Raw genomic sequence first — 26,714 nt, 5'->3', positions numbered from 1 at the left:
AAAGAAGTGGTCTGAGGATCGGGGTCTTCAAAGCAGAGAGCAGCCAGTTTCTGAAAGGCTGTTGAGGCCATGGTGCTCTGAGTTCCCCCAGCCAAAAAAAATCTTCTGCTGCTCACGCTGTCACTCCTCCACCAGCCCATCCTGCACACTGAGGGCACACACAGAGCCCTACAAGCAGCCCTACAACCTTCCTCCAGGTGGTGGGACAGGACTGCTGTTGCCAGCCTGCGCTGGGCCAGCTCAGGTTTGCAATCTGCAAGTGAGCTCCTGCTGGTCCGTAAGACAACAGCCTGAATCTTAAATTCACTTCCAGTGTCAGGCTTTCACTTACCTGCATGTCCAGAGCAGTGAAGCACTTGTTGGCCCTTTATTTGCATGTGCAGCTCTAATTATCAGAGAAGAAAATACAAGAGAGAGATTATGAAGAGCCGTCCTCAGCTAAACCCTTATAGACTTCACAGAACTTCGAGCTACTAATTGTCCGAGTGATCTCATTAAAGAACTAAAGATAGCTGTGCAGGCTAAAATGCCTTAATTTCAGGGAAAAGAATTCAAATCCAGTGAGGCCATACAAACTGATGAGCAAATGAGCCTCTACTGCTCTTTGCTACACAGACCCTTGGCTGTCCTCTTCTCCAACTAATTGCTTTGTCCCAATATAGAAGTATTTCATTCTCCCCTGTCAGTAATTTTTGCAACTCAATAAAGCAGAGTTCTTTTGATGTAATGAAAGGATTCTGGCATGGTTGTGTTTTTAACTTTTATGTTCACTAAAAAAAAAAAAAAAAAAAAAAAAAAAAAAAGATTTGTTTGTACATAGCCCCATCTTTAAATGGCTCACACACCATTGTTTTTTTCCTTCTCAAAATTCACATGAGACCAGAAGAAATGATAATGGCCACACAGAGCAAACTGGGGAAACTCTAAGCTATACAGTTCCAGCTCTGTACCTGCATGTTGTTACTCGTTTCGTGTGTGGTTTTTCTTATTCTCCCTAGAAGAATGGGTGGTTCCTAAAACCCCTAACGTTCACACCATCCTTTCTCAGACAGCTCTCTTCCTACCTTCCCAAATACCTGCAACATCATTTTCTGTGCTGTTCCAAACCCTCAACATGCCATCTGTAATCCTCACTAATCCGTTCTCTCAGGAGTGCAGAACTGAGTTGCCAAACCCCATTTTGCAGTTTGAGGCTTTGCAGTCTGTGAGGCTTTTAGTCATCTTTTCCCATAGTGATGATTTCAAGTTTCCTCTTCTCTTTCACCTCTGTGATTACTGGGGCCTCTTCTTTCTAGGCACTTTCCAACCTTGTCATTCCTCTCTCATTAATATGAATTTTCATAAATCCCGTGTCAGGCCTTTAGCTACCATGTCCTTTTTCACTCATTCTTTATGATACTGCCTCATCGATCATTTTATCTAATTATCTGCACATTTTCAAACATTTCTCTCTCATGTCTAAACTGTTTTATCTGTACATTATTGTAGCAGCAGAAGTCTCTGTACGCAGGCTTAGGGAGCACCCTGCTGGTGTCGTTACTGAAATGCAGCAGTGGGAGCAAATCTGCACCCACAGACAGGTGCAATCAAACCAAAAGTATTTTAAACAACAATTTCGATAGTATCTGTGGTTAGGAGTTAGTCTACTCCTCCTCCCAGGAGTTAGTCTAATGCATTTAGTGTAGTAGTAGTGATACAATGATGCTGGTATTAACTGCTGGGTAAAATTTGTTCACGCTTAGGTTCATGGAAAATCTGCAAACAGAAGTGCAAGAAATGGAATTCATACAGTTTTCCAAGGGTTTGGACGTCATGAGAAAAGAGGACTTTGCAGAGTGGTTGCTGTACTTCACTGATGAGGAAAACAACGAAATTTACTGGCAGAATGTGAAGGACAGATTTGAGGCAGGAGAGGTTGGTACATACACTATCCTTTGTATCCTTTGTTTTGCTTCCTCATTTGCGTGTACAGGTTTTCATTTGAATACAAGTATCTGAAAATATAATTAGTTTCCAAATGAATTATAACAGCTTCTGAATTTTATGCAAATAAGAACAATGACAATTTACCAACTGAGAAATGTGAATATTGGCACTGAGTAAGTAATCACAACTAAATAATAGGTCCCACCAAATTTAAGGAAATAGATTTACTGGGAGTTGAATGTATTATTCTATATATATCAAATTAATTCTTTGATTCTCTAGAATATCAGTTTGGAAGAATTCAAGACTTTTTGCAAGTTTACAAACAACCTGGAAGACTTTTCTATTGCCATGCAGATGTTTACTGTAGCCAATCGTCCTGTTAAACGGGGTAAGTGCTACTCAGCTTCACCTTGCCATGCTTCATTTATTTCAGCCTACTGTCTGCCTTCTCCATGTGCTTGTGTAGTGCTGTGTAATCAAGACAAGAAAAACAAACAATGTAGTAAACTGTTTTTTTAAAACAAAGATTTGGGGAAGTTGCTTCTTTCCCACATAATAGAAATTAGGAGCAATGCAACAAAATTTTCATTCAAATACATGTGCTTTTTGTTACAATTCTGAGATTGTTTCCTGCTTGTTGTACTTGAAAGACAGCTCTCTTAAGCTATTTGAAAATAGTAACGTGAAAACTTCCTGAGGAAAGTTGATGAGACATTAACATCCGTTGAAATAAATATTTGATTGGCTCACTTGAAAAAGGTGAGAGTGATGTGATAAGACAGGAAGAAAAATCAGTATTCTCAAGAGGGAAGCACGAAGATTGTTTAAACCAAAAAAGGCAAAAACTGGGGGGTTTTACAGGTCGTAACTTTCATCACTAGCTAATCCAGCCTTCAGGAAGGGTTTGGTTTCCACAGCCTCTCTAGCCAGCCTGTTCAAGTGCTTAACTGTCATGAAGATGTCTTCCCTTGCTGCAGTTTACAGTGACTGTGCCTTACCTCCATGCACCCTGGAGAAGAGCATGGCTCTGACTTCTCCATAACCCCTTTTAGGTAGTTGAAGGCTGCAGCTAGATTCCCCTGTGCACTTCTGTTCTCCTCAGCTCCCTCAGCTTCACTTCTTTCTTCAGGTGCCCCTGTTCCCAACTGTGTTCATGGCCGTTCTCTCTCTGGGTTGTCAGTTTGGTTTTGTCTCCTTGTCTGGAAGGAGACAGATTTTATTTGGGCAAGATGTACAAAGAGCGGAGAAGAAAGAGGATGAATTAATAGTGAGATAATTGTCAAAAGTGAGAGTTCAGCTCACTTCTGTATTAAGTATCAAATCTTTAAGTGCCAAAGGATGATGAGGCCAATAGGTGATGTTCACTCTGGCCATGTTTCTTTGTAAAAGCTGATTCCCAACCTACAGACAATTGTGAATTTCTTTATGCATTGAACCATACTGTGATGGAAAACAGTGTCTGAGGTAAATCATGGATGTTACATGTATACATGTTTAATCCCTTCCTAAATCTTACTTACTAATTCTTATTCTGCATGTGTGTGCATGTGTTTATTCACACACATATGAATATGTATCTAAATATATCAGTCCTTTGGTCCTCCCATTTATTCTAGATATTTTTTTCTTCCAAGTTTGTAGCTCATCTTTTCTCTCTGATAAGATTACCTTTCTTGGTTTGAAGATTATAATGCTCCAACATTTCAGAAGATCCATCTCCTTTTCTTCAAGTTCTGTTCAAAAATTGCAGTGCCACCTGATTTATATTTAGCATAAAGAGCTGAAACAGTTAACACATTTTTAAAGACAAAATTAAGACTCTACTATAAGCATAACATATTTCATGTTCTTTTTAAATTGTGGTATATCCTTTTACAGACAGATTTTCAACTTAATTATATTTAAACCAAAAAAAATGAATCAACTGCATTAACAGAGAAATTGTTCAGAGGTAAAGATGAGAGATGAGTCACAAGTGGTCTTTCCTCTAGTAAGCTTCAGAACTAATCATATTTGTGCCATTATTTATAAACATTTATCTATGAAAGCAGAACCACAATATTACTATATTTATCATTTAGTGGGACAATTTGCTGTAATGATCTACAATACCACTATACTGAAGTAACCTCCAGTTCCTCCTTGAAATTCCCACATCTGTGATGCCTTCAAAAAATGCATCCACTTCATGAGGTGTGGTTGTGTTTGCTGTAATAAACAATAACCTTTTCACTCTTGCTATCTTCTGTTTTATGGCAACCCCAACACATTTTCTTGTCTTACATGAGTCAAAATTCCGAATCTTTATACCACAAGAGCAAAAGTAGGGATACTAGATGTTACTATAGTATACTTGGTGTAGTGTAAAGAGAGGCCAAAAAGATGAAGAGGAAAGTAGGTCTCCAGAGAGGTATGACAGTTTTTTCTGCCCTCAGTCCTCAAAAACTCTTCTATTATAATTCAAGTGAAGGTAGCCTATGTCTTAGTAACTCTCAAAAAAAATAGTAGTAGAGCTACAGGTGTATAAAGTCATGTGGTGTAAAGAATATGTTAAGTATTTGATGGTGGGTGTTTCTACAGAGTTCCTGAGGGGATTGTTGGTTAAGGTGGAGTATATTGTGAAGTACTGTTCTCTGAGAAAAAGAGTTTTCTTACGTAATTAATTGGTTTGAGATAAAGTGATAGTATTCTTTGTGGGACTGTAGTGAGGAGAACACTTATCTATATACACAGGTGTCATCCAAAAGTATGTAAGTTTTCAGCATTGAGCTACTTCCAGAAAAAAGAAAGAAAATTAAAAAAAAAAAAAGAAAAGAAAAAAGAACATGAAATTTAAAAAAATAATAATAAAAGGAAATAAAACAAAGAAAATGAAATAGAAAACAAAAAAGGAAAAGGAAAAGAAAAAGGAAAAGAAAAAGGAAAAAAAGAAAAAGGAAAAGGAAAAGAAAAAGAAAAAGAAAAAGAAAAAGAAAAAGAAAAAGAAAAAGAAAAAGAAAAAGAAAAAGAAAAAGAAAAAGAAAAAAAGAAAAAGAAAAAAAAAGAAAAAGAAAAAGAAAAAGAAAAAGAAAAAGAAAAAGAAAAAGAAAAAGAAAAAGAAAACTACTTGACAAGTACTGCATCTCAAAAGTTTATAATGCAGTTACTAAGGATTGGGAAAAGACGAAGTAAGCTCAAGAATGCATGAACTGAGATTTCCTAATATAGTCCACTAATTCACACATCCCAAATTCTCCAGTTAAAATATTCAGAAGACATTGTAAATTGTGCAGAATCCTGCAATTTATGTGCTTTGCAATGTCTTTTCAAGTTCATTCACCTGTGATGTAATATTATGTCTTTACTAGCTGAGTTCAAGAGGGCAGTGAAGGTGGCAACAGGACAGGAGCTCTCAGATAACGTTCTGGATACCATCTTCAAGATTTTTGATCTGGATGGAGATGACTGCCTCAGCCACAGCGAGTTTCTTGGAGTCCTGAAGAATCGAATTCATCGAGGTTTGAGGGTAAAAAGCCAACATCATCTATTATTCCCCATTACATACTTGTTTATGAATACCAAAGATTATTGTTACAACTTTCTTGTTAACACTTTATAGAAACACAAGTAAAGATAGTTAATGGAAAGGAATTATATTTTAAACTGAAGACTCCTTACTGGTTATGAATCTGGGAGAACTGCTGCCATCAAGACTTGTTACGATACATGTGAACTATGGGAGCAGCAGCATTGCTTTACATATTATACATGTATTTACACAGTCTGTGAATAAGTGTCTTTTTTGTGTAAATGCTAAACGTGCTCTAACTTTATTAACAGGTACCACAACAGCAAGGAATTCAAGGTTACTGGAAGTGTGTGAAAAGAGAAAGCATTAAAGGAGCAAAGGAATTGTGGAAGCAAACTGGGAAAAGTCCTTTTTAAAAGAGTCCATTGTTCTTTTGCTATAAATGTTGTTACTTAGAGTGTTTTTTTGTCTGTCCTGTTTACATAATAGTTGAATCAAAAATACTCTTTTTTACTATAGCTAAACTTTAACCCAATTTCTAATGTAATAATTTTATATTGTTCTAGTGCAATCAGTTTGGTTTACAGAACTGTTATCACATTTGACCTCTGTATGATAACACTCTTGCTCCAGGGAATAGTGTTGTTTGCTCCCTTGTGGAGTCTGGCCCTGCACTGTAGCATATGGGATGCGCAGGATTTTAAATGGCCACTGGCAGGAACATCACAGCATTGTTGTCTCCTGCTGGAAGAGCGGTCACCATCTCAGTCAGCCACTAACACGGCAGTTCTTTCCCTGGCAAGGACAGAGGTCCAAAAGGCGAAACCACTTCTAGAGTCCATGCAAATCAAGTAATCCTAAATCAAAAAGGAAAATTAGTATGGCTTGTGCTTTCATTACCATGGACTGCTTGTGTGCTAGTTCCTGGTGGATGGTTCCACCAGGTCCTGTGTGGATGTCTACCTTCATGATGATACCATTAAACTGGAAATACAAGACTGCTGATACAGGCTTTAAAAGTTATACATTGATCTATGAATGTGCATTGAGTCTCTCAGACCTCTTCAACTAATAGGATAAGTGAGAAGCAAAAATCCTGGTTCTGTCACAAACAGTGGTAGCTACAATTTGACCCATAACTGTTTTGCTTTAACTGTATTGCAGAAGGTAAATGTGTAATAAATATTTACTTTGTCTCAGTAAAGGTTGTGACAGGGAATGCTGCAGTATCTCAGGAACGCAAGGGTGTAATAAGCAAGTGCTGGGGGAAAAATAAGTCAAAAAGGTAAATAAAAATGTTCATTACTCCAAATGCAAAGCTAGTCGTAAGATCTTAAATGGTAAAACAAGGAATAGATCAAAATTAATGTTCACTAATTAAAGATGAATGTTTTTCAACTGTAACATTGTGTGCATCTCTGTATACACAGATGTGCATGATATGTCTATTTTTCTTCCAACCTCAGGAGCCTCTAGTCCCAGATCCAGATCAGTCTTCCTGTTTGGACAGTGCATGTAGGAGATGGACTTACAAAGCTGTCAAGGTTCTTCCTCTTTGCCCCCTGCAGCTGTCTGATTTGCCTCGGCTGGGGTGAGGTGAAAGGTTGACCTTTCAGGACAGGTTTGTGATAACGGGCTCAAAAGATGGACTGAGTAAATGTCTCAAGAAAAACAACCATCTCACCACTCCATGAGGAAGTATCCACTCCTTTTAAGCATGACACTAGCTGTGTGATTCTCAGAAATGTATATAAGTTTGATAGGAGGTGTTTTGTTGTAATTTGTTTGGGTTTTGGTGGGGGGAGCCTTGAGAAGAGGGGAACCTTCCATGATAGATAGATACCAGAACAGCCCTCATTCAGCTGGGGGGCAAGAGAGATTGCATTAGGAAGCCATAAAGATCCCACGTAAGGAGTACTGAGATTACAGATAATGCTTTTGGTATGCCAGTAGACACCAGGCAAGCTTGTGCTAAGGAAGAGTCCTCCTAAGCCTCAGCACAGCAGTTTTTCTAGAGAGGTTGACCAAGAAGTAAGCAAAGCAGCAACGTGTGACTGCCTGCCGCTCTTCCCTGTGCAGCTTTAACTTGGAGCTTTAACTTAAACTGTGTCGAAGAGAAAATGCTTCCACTTGTGTGATCTCTGGATGCGTACCCCGAGTCATCCTCCAGAACAGGAGCATGCCTTTGTAAGTGTCATGAGACCTGTCTAGAAAATCAGGTACCAATGACTGCCAGGGATACCTTTGCTTCCCTCAGGAAACCGTCAGGATGAAATAAAATGCAATAAAAGCCTCTGCCTCTCCCCCTTAGACCGAATTGATGGACCTGCTCTGTGGGCAACAAGAAGTGAGGCAGCTGTTTTCACTTTGTGCTGTTGGAAGCTGCTTGTCTCTTCTGGTGATGGGAGCTATGAGTAAGAGAGAGAAACCGGGGGCAAAGGTGGGGCCGTGGGGCTGGCATGGAAGTACCACAGCCAGTTTCACATCACCAAATAAAAAATAAAGTAAAAAAAGACACAATCAAGCAAGATACTTATGTGTCACACAAGCTACGTGCTCATCCAACGTGGGCTTTTTTCCAGCTCTGGCTTTAATGCAAAGCTGCCTTTTACTTGTTTCTGTTAATATTTTGGCAAATATTTTTTTGTTTGGAATGCAGATTATTCTCTAGCATATTATTCTGCGAATTGTTAATGGGTTTATGATGTTCTTTATTGCTTTTGTGGTTTCTTTTGTTTATCAGTGACATGCTTCCTACAAGCTGTTTGGTTTTCTGTTGGAAAAATCAATCCATCTAGCTTTAGTGTATCTAGAAGTTTAATGCCTCGTTGCTCATTTGTATCTGGGTTCATGCAATCAGCGATAGCTGCTTTTGGCAGCAGGTTACTAAAAATGGATTTCAACTTTTATTTCTTAGCAAAAGATCTGGTGTTAAGTTCAGAGGGAAAAGAAAACAGATCTGATTATTTTAAAATGAACTTTGTGTCTATAGTAAAATAAGAAATGGGATAATTGATTAGGAATTAAAATACAGTTAAGAAACATTTTCTACTCTGAAAGTACAGCCAGGAAGGAATTCCTCTGAAAGCCAGGGAAGACTTGTCCTTGGGAGAATCAGGCTCTGTGTTTAATTTGTAGTCTATTTCTGTTTGTCTTCACTAAAAAGATTTACAAAACAGTCTTAAACTAATTTCTCAGATAAAGTATCTTAGACTCAAAGAGCTGTTTACATAAGTGTTCAGATTGATCTTGTCTCTTAAGGACTCCATCATAGTTTTAACTTATTTTTAGTTCCTTGTAGTAACTGTATGGTATTTGCAAGCTGTCTGTCAACAATGCTCAACACCATTTCTTTAAATGTTTATGCCTACTGCCAATATGTCAGTTAAATGTATTGATTATGACTTTTTTTAAGCTTTCCTCTGAACAGAAATATATAGAAAAATGAAATAAAATCAGATGTTAAAAAAAAAAAAAACTCCGCTGTTGCTTATGAGTGTTGTTTGGAATAAAAATGTATAATTACATATTGTGGAGGTCTCAAAAATTGATTAAACTATTTTTTAAAAAGAAACACAAGGGTGAGTACAAGTCATTTACAGAATTTTAGTTGTATTGCTATAACAACACTTTTTACATTTCTTTCAGTTAGTTTAATTTAAGATAATTCCTATTAAGACCACTAATTCTTCATTGTTAAAACAAAGCACAGGCAGAAATGCAGTGTGGTATAATAGAACTAAGAGAAACTCACTGGCTCTTTCTAGAAATCAATTTTGGTTTCTTGATCTGAACTCCGTTGTTGTTGTTTTTCCCATGTGTCTGTTGAACCAGTTATTATTAGAAGTGTGAACAATATATTCACTCCCAATATCGAGCTTTGTGTGGAGAATACATAAAGCTTTTTTCAATCAATGCCAATGCCTAGGAATTACAAACATTCTGCCTCTGCACTCTGAAGTGTCTCAGAGCTCGTGTGGAATTTTGGGTGTAGAAACTGTGTCTTGGCCCTGAAGAGTTTACAGATGACACTCTTGTGGTATCTTGAAAACAGAGATGAGACAATAAGATAAACAAGCTAGGCCATGGATTATGTTTCTGTGGCACTTCACGTCCTGTGTGTTTAAAAAAAAAAAGGGTCACTGCCCAATAAAGGGCTAGAATGGGAACAAATTCAGATAGTTAAAGGAAATATTTCAAAATTCAGACATATTGTCCATGCTTTGACTTAAGCATAGAGAAGGATCAATAAGTATACATTGGGATTTTAAAATATAGTTTTCTTCTCATGGAAGAGTGCATTGCATGTCTTGTGTCTTCAGATTTAATCTTTCCTGTGACACAATCACAGCTGGGTCAGGAAACTTCCCCAGTGCAGGAAAAAATCTTTAGTCCTTCTGAACAAACGAGATGTAACGCAACAAGTGGTGTCGTGGTCATTATTACGGAGATCCAGGCTGAGTGAGCAGCAGCTCCTGTAACACAGCTGGTCACAAGGGAAGTATGAGGATGAAACTGGTGGATGTAGACACACACTGTTAGCACCCAGACACCACAGAAATTCCTCCCAGAGAAACTGGAGTTGTTGGCCAACAAGAGGCAGAAAGCCCCCTTGAGGAAAGGAAACCTGGGAGACCTGAGCATGAACAAAATTAATGCACAAATAAGCTGTACACTTCACTCGTCTGCTTTTCGAAGGTTTCCTGCTGTCTTTGTTGATTAAACAATCCCTAGTTGGTTCAATAATGTAAAAATGATGCAGCGTGTGTGGAGGCAGATTTCCCATTAGGCTGGTATTGGCTTTCAGCTCATAAAGTTTTCAGCTCATTAACCAGAGAGCCCCGGTGCAGAGCTCTCCTCGCTGTCCCCAGGAGCCACGCTGCTGCTTTGTGTGCACTGGCCTCCCAGAGCTGCTTAACCCACCTGGGAGGTTTGAGAAAGAACAACTCATTCCTTGCTTTTTCACACCCATGAATCCAACGGGATGCTTGTGCTTTCCTTTTCAGCATGATCTGCCTTTCCCCACTGACCAAGGCGTGGAAATAAGATGGAAGGTGAGAGGTACATACTCTGCACCTTGCAAAATGTAGGATTTGTCTTGGCCTCGTTTCAAACACAGAGATATGAAAATCTGGGAGGAGGAATATCCTGTAGTCAACGCAGAGAAATGTGTGGGGTTTCAGACACCAGTGAGCTGCTCCAAACCACCCTCTGGAGGACCTTTATTTCTCCATGAGCTGCAAAGGGAGCACAGAAGATGAGCTTCACTAGAATAAACTTGTGCTTTAGGAATGCCTGCTTTAGTCATAAATTTTAATGGACCCTGAGTATTTGCATTTGTACACTTTTTTTTTATACATCAAAGTGCTATTTTATGTGAAGGGTGAAAACTCTTAGAAAGGAGCTCTTTTAAATCTTTTATGAATTGGGACCTTAAGGAAGTAGAGTATGAAATAAAAACCATTTAACAAGCAATTTCCTGGAGAAAGAATGTACTGCAGGACTGATGGACTCTATGCCTCACATCCACCACGTCAGCAAAAATCTGTCCATTTTAATATTGTCATATGGAGTAACTAGTAGCTCTAAATCACACACACAAACACACACGCACACAAAATAATAACAATAATACTTTTCATTATGGTGGGTTTTATTTCTCTTTTTTTCAGAATAGAGATTTTTTTTTTAATTATATGGCACCTTATCTACTTTGAAATTGACACTACTGGAAGAAGAAACATTATTAAAAACTTTCTGTGTCTCTCTTAAATAATGGACACAAGGTAATTCCTAGAGCAACAGGAGCTGAGTCACAGGAAAAATGATTATATTCACTGCTGAAAAGGAATGATACCAAAATGCTCTGCCACTGGTCTTCAGAAAAGGAGATTTCAAAAGAAAAGGAGACTATTTAAATGATAGGTCCTAAAGGTAAAAGAACAAAAACTCTTTAAATGCTACTCCAAAGAACTGTAATTTAGGAGACATGAATATGACTGAACAAAAGGATGCTAGGAAAGCAAGGGATAAATCAATGCAGCTGAAATTAACTGTTTCAAATGCTGTTTGAGCAAAACAAGTTCCAGTTCAAACAAGGGCAGCTAATCACTCACAGTTAATGTATACAAGATTACACGAGCTGCACTGGAACGTGAAGAGCAAGTATTTAGACCATCTCATTTGGTTTTATGCATATATCAGAAACATGAAGCCTACCAAAAAAAAAAAAAAAAATGGATTTGTCAGTTATTACCAGGAGCAAATAAATAAGATTCCTAATGAGCCACATGATTACTTTGCATCAGCCTCCATCTAAGAGGCTGCTGGGATGCTCCCGCCTGGGAATGACTTGTTCCTGGAATTTGAGATGAGCTACTCTGAGAGGAAAAGATGCAGAAGCGAAATGGAGATGAAGCTGTTGTAGATGATGAGGGCTAAGTAGCTCTTTGAGAAAGTCTGACGAACAGGAGTGCTTGCAGTGTTTTGCTGTAGGGCACCTTTCAAAAGGGTAGCAAAAGTTGGTAGTTGTTTAAAAAAAATGTTAAGGGATGATACACTAACAGTGCAGTAAATTTTGCCACCTGGTCCTGCCAAGCTGCACAAACTGTTAATAAACAGACCAACAAACCTCTGGAAGAGATGAGGGAGGTGAGCATCCTCAGTTGCTGCTCAGCTTCCCAGAACCTGCTCCCAAGTGTCATTGCTTGTCCCTCACCATGTGTGTGGCAGCTGACTTTGCACTAGCTGCAGTGCTGTGGTTTGAGGCCAAAGAGGCGTGCAGTGATTTCTAGCAGAGCTTGCTTCCATCCTGCTTGGCAACCATTCAAGGAATTGGTTTCTGCCTAGGAAGTCCTTGTAGATGCATCCCAGATGGCTCTGAGAAGTGGAAGATGTTACTCCCTGTCAGCTGTGCCAAGGGGTTCCTTGTGCAGTGCAACTCCTTGGGTGGTGGCAGGCCATCTGGGACAAGCAGTCCCTCCCTGCTGCCTCACAACCTTGTTTGGTTCAGTTCTACTTCACTTCCTCTCAGGATGGAAAAACATTGTGCAGAAATGTTACTGGACAATAGCTGGTCAAAAATCATCTCTCCTCTCCTAGCTGTCACTGGCTTTCCACCACACCTAAGGCATCTGTCTGACCCAGAACAGATACAGCATGCAGGCACAGGAACACTTCTGGTAAGACCATGGTCACAGCTTCCAGACTTCTTCAAAATCACATGCAGGATGTTTCTACAGCTCTGTACTGAAACACATTGAAAGACGTTTGTTAAGCACACACGTGACACCCATGGGTAATGGGTGAATGCAGAGTTACCATAGCGAGGAAGAGTCATGTTGGGTCACCTCATGCCTTTCCCAACCTGGTGAATTGTTTGCTTGTGAAGCCTGTTTGTATTAGCAGCTGCATTTCTTAGTTTTCCTGTCAGGAGGCATGCTTTTTGTGAGACAGGTTTTTGTGATTCATATTCACTACTGCTCATCAAGGGTCACAATATCATGAAAGGTGTGAGAGTGGGGAATAAGAATAATGTCAGTGGACAGTAACAGCATGGCAGGCTTAGTAAAAGGTGTTTGTAGCTTTACCTCACAGGTCCACCTTCTCTTCCTTTAGACTGCAGGCTTGAGAATATGATGTTTATTCATTGAACAATACACCACTAAGAAACTAATAAAGCAATTAAGTGGTTAAAAGCACACACAACTATAAAACTAATTATCATTCTTAAATCTTATAGATTACACCCAACCACTGTTGTGTTACAATCTCATCCCCCTTCCTTCTCCACTACTTCAGGGTGACATCAGTGTTCAAGCCCACTCCTCTTCACTTCACCTTCCCACACCAAGTCTTCTGGGCAGGGAGCTGAAGCAGTCCAGCAGGATTGTACAAGGGGCTTCGCTTTGCTGTCCTGGAGAGTTTGGGTCTGCAGGTCAGCATGTCTACAGCATGGGGGCATCCACACTCCTACCGTGGTCTCCCTCTGTTGAAGACCGGGGCTCCCAGTCTGCCTTGTTCCCACCGATGTGGTGATACTCACTGTGGACCACAAGGCTCAGTAGAGGGTGCAGAAAGTTCATGCTGTGAAATTGTTCATTTCCAACTGTGGTTGGTTAAACTTGAGGTCTTACTGTGTGTACCCATTCCTCTTGTAAATGAGGTTCCCATGGCCCTTCACCTGAGACATTCAGTAAGTTAATGCAAGGTTTTATATCCCACTGTCCATACTCCTCTCTTAATAAATCCACAAGCCACCATCCTGTTGTAAAAGAACCATCCCATTGCCAACCTGAAAATTAGTACCAGTCATCTGTTGACCCTCATAACACAGGACCTCTGTTCCATTGCCCATGAGACAGGAATTAACTCTTTCCAAAAAAAAAAATAATAATAATAATAATAATTCAAAAAAAAAAAATCTAATAACTGGTTCACAGTTTCAGTTGCCAGCAGTGATGTTTGGTACAATAAACAGCCAGAGATACTGCTCAATTTAATGCCTGAGAGTTATTTTCCATTAGATTGGCAGTCACTTTTGCCATCTGCCTCTCTTGGCTATCCCAAGTGGTTATCATTGTCACTGCGATAGATAACCACCCAAAGTTTGTTGAATTACTTTGTATGAGATTCAAAACTCCTCCAATTTTCTTTAGTATACCTGTGAGCATTTCAAACAAATTTAGGTCCTTTAAATGTAGGATGTGCCCATGCCTTCTATACTGTTTCCACGATGTGCTCCAGGCAGTCAGGATGCCAGGCAGTCAGTATAGAAGAGGCAGACTGCGAACATATTCCAGAAAAATTCATTTCTGGCATTCCAGTTCCCAATTTCATCTCATATATTACAGGACTAATACTAATTTTTATTGGGATATGCTCAGTGGCCCAAACTAACCTGCACCGTATGTAGGCTGGTATAACTGTGCCCCTATTTGCTTGTAACGCAGACAGAGCTACAGAATCACAGACTGGCCGAGGTTGGAAGGGACCTTTGAAGATCATCTAGTCCAACCCCCTGCCAAGCAGGATCAACCAGAGCACATTGCACAGGACGGCACCCAGGCGAGTTTGGGATATCTCCAGAGGAGACCCCACAGCCTCTCTGAGCAGCCTGTCCCAGCGCTCTGTCAGCCAAACCATAAAGGACTTCTTTCTTATATGGCGATGAAACCTCCTGTGGTTCCTTTTACAGCCATTACCCCTTGTCCTATCACTGGCCACCACTGAGAAGAGTTTGGCCCCACCCTCTTTACATTGTCCCCTCAGGTATCTGTAGGTTGATAAGATCCCCCCTCAATCTCTTCTGCAAACAGGCCCAGCTCGCTTAGCCTTTCCTCACAGGACTGATGCTCCAACCCCTTCATCATCTCCGTGACTCTACTCTGGACCCTTTCCAGAAGTTCTACCTCCCTCTTTTAGTGGGGAGCCCCCCCCCGGCCCCAATGTCCCTGTGGTCGCTTCAGGGACCCCCTGGCATTGATGTCCGGGGGCCCGGGGCCCGCCGGTGCCCGCGGCCGCCACCAGGTGGTGCCGGTGCCCCGCGGGACGGCCATGGCGGGTGGCAGCCCGGCCACAGGGCGAGGGGCAGGGGCACGGAGGGTCTGGCTGAATTTGGGGGGGCACTTCTGTGCTGTGAGGTGACAGAGCGCCGGGACAGGCTGCCCAGAGAGGCTGTGGGGTCTCCTTCTCTAGGGATATCCCAAACCCCGCCTGGGTGCCGTCCTGTGCAATGTGCTCTGGGTGATCCTGCTCGGCACGGGGTTGGGCTGGGTGATTTCCAGAGGTCCCTTCCAACCTCAACCAGGCTGTGGTTCTGTGATTCACAACGTGGCTGTGCCGTGTCACATTGGGATATTTCTCAAAAACGCCCCGCTGCCAGTCACGGCTTGCGTTCAGCAGTTTTATCAGCTGAGACCAGGCGGAAGAGCACCCTCTCATTTTGGAGATAAATGGGGATTTTGCCACGTCACGTGCCGATTCCTTTCAGCCTCAGGACTCTACCAATAGTGAGGCTCCAGCGAAACTAAAAATTTTACACATTTAAAATGTCAACATTAAAAAGAGTTGGCACTAAAGAAAGACGATTCCTGCAAAGCAATGCAGCTGAAGAAATGTATTTCTGGAAGGTCGTGGTAGGGCCCACATTTTAGAGGCATGAACTGAAGTTTGGCAAATAGGCTAGTAAGTTTTTAATAAAGAAATACTGTACTTTGCTGTACTCAGCCAGCCATTAGAGCCCCACGAGCACTCTGACGGTGTCAGCATGAGGCCTGGCCCTGTCCTGTGACTGCAGGGACAGACCCACACGTGGGGACGGGGCTGCCACCAGCCTGCACACAGCACAAAGAGCCACAAGGAGATTTAAGGTCGGGATTTCGGCTGGAGGAGAATGCCACCAGACTTGCTGATGCGTGACTGCTGTGTCCATGACACGTTCTGTGTTGGTTACGGCTCAGACTGCTGTCCTGCAAGCCTGGTGCTCAACGAGACCACTTTTAGGAGACACTATCGGGCTGCTGTGAGGCATGAACCCTCCCTTAGCGACTCAAACCCTACAACCAAACCCACCGTCCCCATCCCCACTCAACCCCTCCGGGACCCTCAGCCGAGCGCCCCCAGCACCTTTACGACCCCATTTCCCCCCAGGTTCTTTATGAACTGTTCCAAAGGGGCACGCCCCGGGGGGAGAGGGGGGGATGTAGGCAGCTTTTTGGGGGGCTCGCAGCCCGCTGCGGGAGGCGGTGGAGCTGCGGGGCCGCCCATCGCCCGCCCACTGCGGCCCGCCCAGGGCCTGCCCGCGCCGCCCGGGGCCGGCTCCGCAGCGGCGGCCGTTGCTGCAGCGCCGCCGCCGATGCCTCCTCCTGCGGGGGCTCGGCCGGGAAGATGGCGCCGTCCCACGTCCTCAAGTGCTGCCAGAAGGTGCTGGCCTGGGTGCCTGTAGTCTTCATCGCCTTGGTCGTGGCCTGGTCCTACTACGCCTACGTGGTGGAGCTGTGTGTGTGTGAGTGCGGGGAGGGAAGGACGGGAGGGTGAGGGGGCTGCTGCCGCCCGTGGGGGACCCCTCGCCTCCCATGGGGGACCCCTCGCCGCCCTCACGGGGCTTCTCCCCGGGCATGAGGAGACGGAGCAGCCCCCGAGGGGTTCCTTTTGCCCCCGAGGGGGGTTTATTTTCCCTGCCCCGGGGGTGGCAGAGGAGCCGGGTTTACCTGTTGGCTGTGTGGAGGGAGGGGGCTCGGGGGGGCTCTGCCCGCCCTCAGGCACCTCACGGCGGCCGAGGCGGGCACAGCGTTTGGGGACGGGAGCCTCAGGGGGACGATGAGGGGCAGAGACCCCATCCCTAAGACTCCCACAGGCCCCCTTAGGATCCCTACCGGGGCCCTGGGGGGGTCCCTGCCCCTCACAACTCCTGCCGCCCGGGAGAAGTTTCCCCTTCTCCTCCCTATTCCGATTATTTGCAGCCGATCCGGAACTTCCTCGTGTACCACACAACTACTTGGACGCCTCTCGCTGCGCTCCCTTTTTGCCCCTGCTGATGAGCAGTCCCGGCCCCCGCTGTCATTGAGGTGTAATTGGGTTGGAAACATCCTCCCTAAGCGGGATTTGGGGCTTAGGGGCTTGTCGAGCTGCGTCAGGGCTCGTGGTGGTAGGGTTTGGCGTTACATAAAGCTCATTTGCAGTCGGTGTCGGTCAGGAGGATATTTACCCTTTTCTGGCATTGAAGTCTGGTTCAGGAGGATGTTTACCTGTGCAGGAGAAATGTGAAAATACGGGGATACACAACCGGACTTGTTGAGCCAGGGCTGTTTTAAACTGCGTGTGTAGGTGTGCTTGTGTCTGGGTCCCTACACTTCCCTCTGTTTATGTTACATACTTGCTTTGATAGCCCTAAACTTGTAAAGATATCTGGCCTTTAGAAATAATCAAGGTGTAGGGTGGGGGTTTTTTGGTCCACAGTACTCAGTTCTTGCTTAACTTCTGGATAATACTGAGGTTTGGAGGGCATGAGTGGTTGTTACAGCAGTCCTGAGGGGGGCTGTGTGAGGTTATGGACTTATGTTTGTTTTACAGTTGTGATTGAAGTCTGACTGTTCCAGCAAAAGGCAGACCAGGAGTACGTGTTTCTTCTCATAAGTAAAGAACAGAAATTCAAGAGATGAAGTGACTTGCCCAGGGTCTCGTTGGTGATCTCTGGCTGAATCAGAGACAAGACCTCAATCCTTCAGCGCTGCATCCTGATCACAGAGTGGGTCAGGGCTGGTTGCTGGTGAATCATTTTCTTCAGAAAAATGTCTTTGACCCTGATCTTACGGAAGACCTTTGCAGGCATAGAGGGCTGCAGAGAGTCCTGCCAAATTCAGCACGGTTTCGGTTGTGTGAATTATTGAAAGGGCTGGTTCCTGTTTATGTGAGAACTTTCACATCTATAAATCTGGTTTCTAGACGTCTGGCACTTCTTGCTCGCAAATCAGCTTTATTTTTAACATCTGCAGATGCAGGCTATTAAGAAAAAGTGGTCGTTTAGTAAGAAAATTACCTATTGATTTTTATTGCTGTCTCTGACAGCAGTTGTTAAATGTCAAAATAATAGTTGGTGACCAAGATTTGTTTTTCTGTGATTTTTTTTTTTCTGATTGATTTTTTTATTACTATTATTTTTAACCTTCTGTTGAATTTTCTTTATACTTTTGATGAAAGGTCAACTCCTCAAGGAAGGGGAAAGGTATTTTTTCTGAGCTTGTTTGTGGTTGAGTCTCCCCCCTGCCTCCCCCAGCTCTTTCCTTCCCTTTTTTGACTTTGCTGTTACGCTGCATTTGAGTTCAAAGAAGCACAGAGGGGATTTATTGCAAAATACAGGATTTTCTGTTTCTTTTGGCAGGTATGTTTACTTTCTCCCCGTGCTCCATATGTTTTATTTTGGCTTGAAAACTACTGCAGTGTGTACTGTGAAGAAGAACTAGGATGCAATTAATACACTGCTAATGAATGAAGTGACATTGGTCTCTGCAGATGTGGCTGTACAGCAGGCGCAGAAGCAGGGCTTTATGTCTTGTTGCGCTTCTGTGGCTGCCTTTAGCAAGGGGCACAATATGCAGCTGATGTGTGCCTGGGTAAAGGAAAGACAGGAGGAAGAAGGAAAGTTTTAGAAAAGAGGAAACAGAATAGAAAAATATGTGTAAAGACTGAGTAATACAGAAACTGTAGCCACACAGACACCAGTGTTTTTTTATTTCCAAGGTTATTCGTAAAGGTTAGGTAATTATTAAGATGTGAAGCTTACAAGGAAACAGGAAGAAAGAAAGAAGGCCTTTGTTCCCCCCAACTATTTCTTCCATCCTGTTTGTTTTCCTCCTTTGGGTCCCTGCGCATGAATTCAGAGTGAAACATATGTATTCAGTTAGTAGGTGTAGTAGGAAGCCAAGTGTAATGTAGTATCAGAAAATATTCTTACTAATCAAAGTAGAAGATGGTGTAGTAAATCGGGGTTGCTTCTTCTATCCCGTCATTCTTTTTTCCTTTCAGTTTTGCTTCCCAGCACTGCTTGCCCCACACTCCTCCCCTAGGACATTCCCCTACTGCTCAGTGTCCCGTGATTGGTGTCTGAAGCACTCGGGCTTGCTCTGTAATTCAGCACCAGTATGCGTTTACTTGGTTATGCCACTTCTACAACCTAATTATGTTACTGACGTACAGCCTGTGAACACCAAGGAGGAATGGTATGGGCAAGATGAAAGGAGGTTCCCAGTATGAGCTCTTCTGATGTTTTCCTCCTGTAGAAACATCGTTGCGTTTCTCTGAAGCGTTGCAGCAGTACCTGGGTGAACGCTGGCCGTTTTAGAGCCCTGTTGCTGTGTAGTTGTGACCCAGCTGGTAAGCTAGCTATTAAGCTAATGGAAGGGTGAAAATGCCCTTTTCTCACCAAATGGATAGAAGGCGAGGGAATGTCAGCAGAGTAGTAAGAAGTGTGAACACATAACTGAAGGCAGTGCAAAAGGCTTGTGGCCACATCTCATTCAGATTTTCTTCAAATGCATTAAAGGAGAAAAACATGAATGAACACTCTCTTTCTCGATTCTTTTTTCTTTCTGCATGTAACTTGCAGGGAGCTCTGTCTGCAAGAAAGCACACCTAGAAATACGCTGTAAAATAGCTTTTCATTAGTCTAAAACCACTTCTTGCGTTCTTTCTTGTTATCAAAACATGTTTTGCTTTTAACATCACTTTTGCAAACAGCGGCGTTATTGTGTTGTTAGTGAATTGAACCAATTGTTTCTGGTCGCCACATCCCCTCAGAAGCTCAGCGTGAGCAGAGCTCTTCTCCTGGGGCTCGTTTTCACTTCGGGCTGACTTGCATCTCATTACCTCTCCCTCCATCCTCAAAACCTTTTTGTGGGTGAGCAGCTGTAACTCAGCCTGGCCAGACCACGGTCAGAAGTCGCTGTTTTGACGTTTGTAGTAAAAGTTAGTGGGTGAGACCAGCCTGTTTCACACAGACAACCCTTTGACTGAAGCACTGGCAGAATTCAGTAGTGCGATCTGCACTGAGAAAAATGTTAACTTTGGCTGAGTTTTCTGCAGATCATAACTAAGGTCATTGGCTGCTTTTACATATAAAAACAAAAATCTTGTTAAAGGTAGCGTTTTACTTCTCTAGCTAAAACTGTATGTTCTGAAACCTCAGCCCAGAAGAGCCAGGACTAGTTACAAGGAGAATGGCTTGGTTTAGGAACCTACTGGTCTTTTATAAATGTTTCTGTGTCTTAAATTCCTCAAAGCCTGGAAAACTGTGATTTTGAAAGCTGTGGGAGTAATTAGCTTTGTGTACTTTCTTAGCACCTACTTGCAGAGCAGTTTGCTTTTTTTAGTGCAGTGTAACGTCTAATGTGTCTAAAATCTTGGCAAACAAAGCAGTCTGTAATTTGGGATTCATAACATGGTACAAACTTAACTGGTTATTCTGAAGGCTGCAGCGGCCCTTTTAGGGAGGGAGATGGCTCTGATTTCCCCAAAGCATTGTCAACATGAGAAGCCCTCTGTGAGCTATTGTAATGCTCCCGTTTGAAGAGTCTGTTGCATACACAGCGGGAAGGTGATCCCATCTGCCTCCTCAGGAAGAAACCCAGGAGAAATCTCTGCCCAAAATGTGACTGCAGTAGTTAGCAAGCAGTGGCAGTGTGGTGTAAGCAGCAGCAGCTCAGTAACTTCTGGTTTCTGCCCACAGCAAAAGTGAAAGTATCAGCACTTCTCTCCAGTGCTGGCATGTTACACATGCAAATCCATTCTCCGAGGAGCAGGGGGTTCCTCTTCAGGAGAACGAACAGCTAATTAAACACGTCGGATCATTAGTTAACTGTGCTTATGTGCCTCTCTTGTGAATTTCAGAATAAGGAAATTAAAACGCCATGGACGCGCTTGGTTCTGTTGTGGTGTCTTGGCACAGGCACGCGGATTGTCATCTGAAACGAGGACCTCTTCTGCTGCTAGCAGTACGTGGGATTCCTGCTGAGGTGCTCTGGCTGGATACAGATGTGTTGGAAAACCGGGTGCTTGGGCAGAAAGATTATCAAGCTGCTTATTTGGTGCTTTGCACTGCATTGGTTGCGTTAGTTTATAGGGCTGGCTGGGCACGTGCCCTTTATATGGTATGAAATCTGCTCTCTGGGCACTCCTCTAATGAAAAAAACCCTTCCATGAGCAGCGGCGCTAGCTCAGCCTGGTTTCTTGGGAAATTGTTTTAGCTCTCTGCTTTCCTGAGCGCTGCCCAAGGAAGGGCTCCACCCTCCTCGCTGCCAGCCCCGTGCAGAGCCTGGCCCCAGCCCTGCATTGTCACTTGTGTCACCGAGCCCCTGGGTTTGGTCCAGGCGTGCAGGGAGCGGCCAGAGGCACGAAATGAGCACCTGAGCTCTGAGCTGCCACGTCCTGACAGGGAGCACCAAACTACCTGTCCTGTTCGGGTGAAATTTGCTGCTGCCCACTTAGAGTTCTAGCAAATTAAAAACTCACCCCTGGTTTTAATTAGAGGTTTTGCTTCATCACTTACTGGTCTACCAGTCTTCCTACAAGATGCTTTGAGATAAAAGGGCCAGAATATCAAGTGCGTGCTTTCAGCAGACGGTAATTAATTTGAGGTCGCTGACTCTGTGTACCGTGAACTTCAGGTTCTGCTTGAAGTTTAAATAATTAAAACGTTGTTCTCTAGCAGCTCAGATTTTTATGACTTAATGGAGACGTGCTTTCTGTAATCAAAGGATTTACGGCGTTACAAAGATGGGTATCGGAGCTGAGCTCTTCATACACCTGTCACAGGACCAACAAACACTCAGGTGGCAACGTACCTGCCTTCACGTCTGGAGCCTGAGACTGCCCGTGGCGGAGAGCAGGGAGGGGAGGAATCCCAGCTGCCTGCCGAAACTTGTGCCTGTAAATGCTGAGGGTTTGTTGGGTTCCTGTTTAACCCAGTCGATACAGCAGTGTTTGTCCAGCTCCCTTCATTCAGCACTCCTCTTGCAACTGGTAGGAATTCCTGCTGTTTTAAGATGCATTTTCATTCCCAGTGTTACAAACACCTTTCCTGAAACATTTTATGGAGTTTTCAGCTCAGCTCTGTTGTTAAACATCTCCCCGTTGTGTGCATACGTTGTTCAATAGAAACATTTGACAAGTAATGCCAGGCCTCTTTCCTGCATCAGCGGCATCTCCACCAAGATGAATCAGGTGTAAGAGGAGCAATGAAACCATAACAAAAACATCTGCTCTGTTAGCCAGTTCCCCAGTATCTGTTGTCAATAAATTGTTTTCTGTAAGGAATGTTTAGCCCCTCCTGTCCTGTGCCAAGCAAAAAAACGGGCCTTTCCCCCTCTCCCTCCGTGGAATGCCTCCTCTTGTAACTTTTGACTCTCTCTTCTTATCTGTGCTAAAAATCAAGTTCCTCCCCTGCAGCATATCAAGCACCTGCTTTTCCGTTCTTTCTAAAGACCAAGTGGCTCATCAGTTCCTTATTCATGTTCTCTTTTGACTACTAAAAGTGTCATATGGGTACAGGATTGTCAGAAAGGATCTGCTCACAAGATTGTTAGATCACGAGAGCAGCATGCCTTGCCTCTGCAGTTTCTGTAATGCTCACTCTGCTGCTATATATGGTGCAGCATCATCTTAAATCTGAGCCACGAAACCATTTCAATCATCTGATGAACAGAGAGATCAAGTGAGGTTTCTGTGCCAGGCTTTTTGTTTGTTTGTGGTCTTTGGGTTGTGCATCCTGATGTCTGTCTGTCTCCAGAGTGGGGAATTGTTGTGAAGCAGTAAGCAGTGATACATTTTTCATTTTTTTAGCTTCTTTGGTACAAAAAAAAATAAATAAATTAGAGATGTGGTACAATAACAAATAGAGATGTAAGTAATAACTCATCTGGAATTAAGCAAGCTAATACTGTAGAGAGAGTGAAACAATTCAGATTAAATGGCAAGTTGAGAGGAACAGATTTGTTTAGAGTGAAGTAAACCAAGTTGTAAGCTGCTTTCCAGTTGTCTTTGGTAGGCTCAGAACAGACATGAAATGCCTCAGCTATTGTCTGTAGTTAACCAATTCTCTGCATGTGTGTTATTGTACCATTACATTCTTCTTGGCAAGCAGTCGGTGCTTTTGCCTTTGTCAAATCTGGATTAAAAAAGCAGAGAAGCAAAACCTATTTCCACAGTGCTGGGATAGGTGGTGCCTGAAGGCTCTCACAGCTCTGGGGTTGTGGCATGGGTTTCTCCTGGACCCAGAGAGGAGCCCAAAACAACAGAATCTGGTTTCTGTTCTGGAAAATCCTATGGAACTGGCATGCAAGTTTGGTTGGGAAGGTGATGGCAGAAGTTAATTCACTTTGCAGGTGTCAGGCATACATCAAATTCTTCACTTGTTTCTTGCTAGGCAGCTTGCCAGTCCCGCTGTGTTACATCCAGTGCCCTGCCACGGGAGCCCTAATGCATCCTGGAGGTGTAAGAGGCAGCGCTGTTTCTTCCCTTGGCACGTCGTGTTAGGATTTGTAGTTCAGCTGACCTTTTACTGAGCTCTGAGTTAATGCTTTCCAGGAACATGTGCTGAGCAGTCAGCAGGCAGGTGAGCTCTGAGGACTTGCTTTGCTGGTTGTAATTTTGTTGTTTTGTGTGGTTTTTTTTGTTTTTTTTTAGGAGGCAGGGAAGTTGAGAAGATTGGTTTTTGGGGGAGTGCTATTTTAGTTTTTTTTGTTTGCTTTTTGTCTGTTTCAAGCAATATTTACTGAGAGCTGTACAGCTTATTCTGGATTACTTTCTAACTTATAGTACTGGTGTTTTGGAGTATCCAAAATTCCCTTTGTAGTGCTTTGTGCTGCCTTTGTGCTGTCACTTGTTCATGTTCCTGGCTGGTCAAGCAGTAAAAGAAGATCTGGTGGAGGAGGTGGAAATCTTGTCCTCAAGCCAAAACTTTCTGTCCTGTTATCCCGGATGTTTGTTGCCCTCTGCAGCACCTGCTTCTTTTGTTACATTCTTGGGGCCATCCTTTTTTTTCCTTCCTTTTTGCAAGGAAACTAGAGGAAGTATCTTTAGCTGCAGTCAAGGTTTGTCCCGAGATATTTCAAACTAAGGAAGGTTTAATGAGTGACATTTTGTTCTGCCGGAGGAATGAGCAGCGAAGGCTCCAGCATCAAAAGACAGCAGCATTTGTTGTCAGCCAACGTGATGAACCATACATGGACAGAATCTCTAAATCACTGTGCAAAGTCCCTGACCCTTTATCTATTCCATAAATACGTTAATAGTAAAAATGATACGGTATTAAATATTTAACACCTGGGGCTTGTAAATATTAATAAAGACAAATTCCCCACCATTAAGCTTGCACGCAGCTGATAGACATGGTTTTCAATGACACATTTTTCAAAACAAAACTTCTTTAAAGGACTTAATCTCAGGTGGCAAAGACCAGCCAAACCCGACCAATGGTACAAAAAAATTGAACTTAAAACTTAATTTGAGGAATCTGGTAACATCATGCATCAAAGGAGGTCTGCTTGCAGGGTGGTTTGACTTCTCCCATTATTCATTGACCCTGGCAGCAGCACGATCTTTGTCTCAAAAACAAAGTACCTAATACTCTGTTGATTTACAAGGAGATTTTTTTCCAGAGTTCTGCAAGGAGATTTTTTATATTTGAGAAAAACTTGCTGCAGGCAGGGCCAGTAGCTAAGTAAGGAGACATTTGATTTTGCAAGAATCTGAAGACAAATGCAGGGACAGGTTTCCTACCAACAAAGCAGAGACCTCCAGTCTTCTCCTGGTTCTCTTGCCACATCACAGTAGTTCATGTCTGAAGGTCACGGTAGCTGAGTCTGGAGTTTGTGTCACCAAGTGATACCTCTGCACACCTTCAGAATTTGTTTGGAGTAGTTCAGTAAAGACGGTTTCTCTGTTTTCATTCACCTGGAATAATCTGTTAAGAGATTGAATTGGGTGGTGGTGGTTTTTTGTTTGTTTTTTACTTTAGATGTGTTGGTGGTTTCTAGTATCACCTGCAGAACACCTGATCTTGTGGAGGGTGCAGAAGCCAACCCTGTACAACACCTGATACTGGCTCTCTGTCAGCACTAGCTGATGCTCTTATTTGAGTCTCAGATCTCTTGCAAGCATCCTCATTACGCCTTAACTACAGAACCAACTGGAGTTGTTCCTGAGACAAAAAGCCCTTTGACAAGTACAGATGCTTGAGCACAGAGTTACAGGGAGCTTGCTTTGGCCAACCTGAGTGTAAACACCCCTCCTTCAACTGTAAGTAGAATTAACTCATGGTGTGGACATAAGTTCCTTACAGGTGCATCTGACTTCCCATGTTTTTTTTCTGCCATTTCTGTTTTTTCCCCATTTTCCCTGTGATCCAGAAGGAGCACAGCTGGCTGACATGTAGAACTAATGGCTGTCTGTCTTCCAAGAAGAAACCAAGCTTTCTCTTGGCTTTATACAATAGCTTAAAGGCAATATTGAAAACAACTTCTGTGCAGCACTACCAAACTACTGGGCAATAAAGCTGTTATTGTTATGATACGGTAGATTGGGAGGGGGGAGATCTGAAAGAAGAAATCCAATTATTCTCCTAAGCAGCTAAGAAAAGCATGTAGAAGTAATGCTAGGGTTTAAAATCAATCAAAATGCAAATAGAATGAGCAGTGACACCAGTGATTAAGTAGCTGAAGAAAATCAAGTTACATTAGGTTTCTTTGGGCAATTATGGTAAATTAAAAGTGAGTAGTGCTTTTCAGGGAATAGGGCTTTTCAGGGACAGCAAACCTGGTGAGCTACTGCAGCTGAATGCTAACGTCGGATGCTGCTTCCAGAAAAAGCCTCGAGTTGTTTGTGCTGATGCATCTCGTAATGCCTCATGTGGACACGAGTCTGGGACTGAGATGCAGTCCTACTGATGCTGCTTGCGTGCTAACCAAGTGTTTTTCATTTTCATTTCATTCTGAAATGATTTACTATATGCAGGCCATAAGGAGGCCCTTGGTATAAATTTTAAGAATATTTTGTGGAAGCAGAGGTAAAGGAGTCATCGATAGGATTTTGTGGATTCCCAGAAGTCAGCTGCCTTTGTAGCTGTGCTCTCAAACTGTGAAAGCGGTAGTACAGAATATACTATTCCAGGAATGTGCAGAACAATTTTTTTTCTTCAGTTCTCAGAGCTTAATTCATTGCTAAATGTAACTCAGTACCCAAGGACTGTCTTGCATTGATTATGTTAATTTCTGCTGTAGCCCTGCTTGTACTTTTACAACTTGCGTGCAGAGAATGTGTGCATAAGACCTTCCATAAATAAAAATCCTTATTTGTTAGTGTGATAAGAGAATGTTTGCTGGGCAGCTAGCCTCTGGCCTCTCTAAGTGACTTGCTGTAGTTAAAGAATTATGTTAATATTGTTTTAACCATGCAACAAATTGTAACCATGGCTGGTAACAACCAGTAACAGGCTGCAGTGTGTCTTAGACTTCCTTATTTGAAACATTAATGCCTTTTGCCTATCCCTATGAATATTCTTCTTCGAATCCTGTAGTGATGGTCACAAACACAGAAAACTTGGTGACATTTATGCTGGCAACAACAGAGCAACCCACTTGCAGCAAGGTGTCTCTTCCCTGGCTGCATTTTCCTCCTCTGCTCCCGCTGCGATGCCTTTAAAGGCATCATCTTGTGATCACTGGAAGGAAAGGCATCATCTTGTGATCTCTCCAAGAAGCCAAGTAGCTGGCTCCAGCGGAGCTGC

At 42.9% G+C, this 26,714-nt stretch overlaps 2 protein-coding genes across 5 annotated transcripts in view; both read left to right on the top strand.

Moving 5' to 3' along the window:
• MICU2 (mitochondrial calcium uptake 2) overlaps positions 1 to 9,011 on the top strand; it is a 151,186-nt gene extending 142,175 nt beyond the window's left edge. For all 3 annotated transcript variants that reach the window (XM_084503706.1, XM_084503708.1, XM_084503707.1), the window contains 4 exons: positions 1,743 to 1,914; positions 2,209 to 2,317; positions 5,277 to 5,434; positions 5,749 to 9,011. In XM_084503706.1, the coding sequence (XP_084359832.1) occupies positions 1,743 to 1,914; positions 2,209 to 2,317; positions 5,277 to 5,434; positions 5,749 to 5,853 (544 nt within the window). In that variant the 3' untranslated portion in view covers positions 5,854 to 9,011. The remainder of the gene's footprint in view (positions 1 to 1,742; positions 1,915 to 2,208; positions 2,318 to 5,276; positions 5,435 to 5,748) is intronic.
• A 7,221-nt stretch (positions 9,012 to 16,232) lies between these two features.
• Positions 16,233 to 26,714, top strand: part of ZDHHC20 (zDHHC palmitoyltransferase 20) — a 41,068-nt gene continuing 30,586 nt past the window's right edge. The window contains exon 1 of one of the 2 annotated variants that reach the window (XM_084503733.1): positions 16,233 to 16,442. In XM_084503733.1, coding sequence (XP_084359859.1) covers positions 16,325 to 16,442 — 118 coding nt within the window. In that variant the 5' untranslated portion in view covers positions 16,233 to 16,324. The remainder of the gene's footprint in view (positions 16,443 to 26,714) is intronic. The other variant, XM_084503734.1, reaches the window with a different exon arrangement.

The sequence above is a fragment of the Aythya ferina genome, assembly GCF_964211825.1.
Source record: "Aythya ferina genome assembly, chromosome: 1".
In the NCBI taxonomy this organism is placed as follows: Eukaryota; Metazoa; Chordata; class Aves; order Anseriformes; family Anatidae; genus Aythya; species Aythya ferina.
This window is presented reverse-complemented; position numbering and strand designations above follow the sequence as displayed.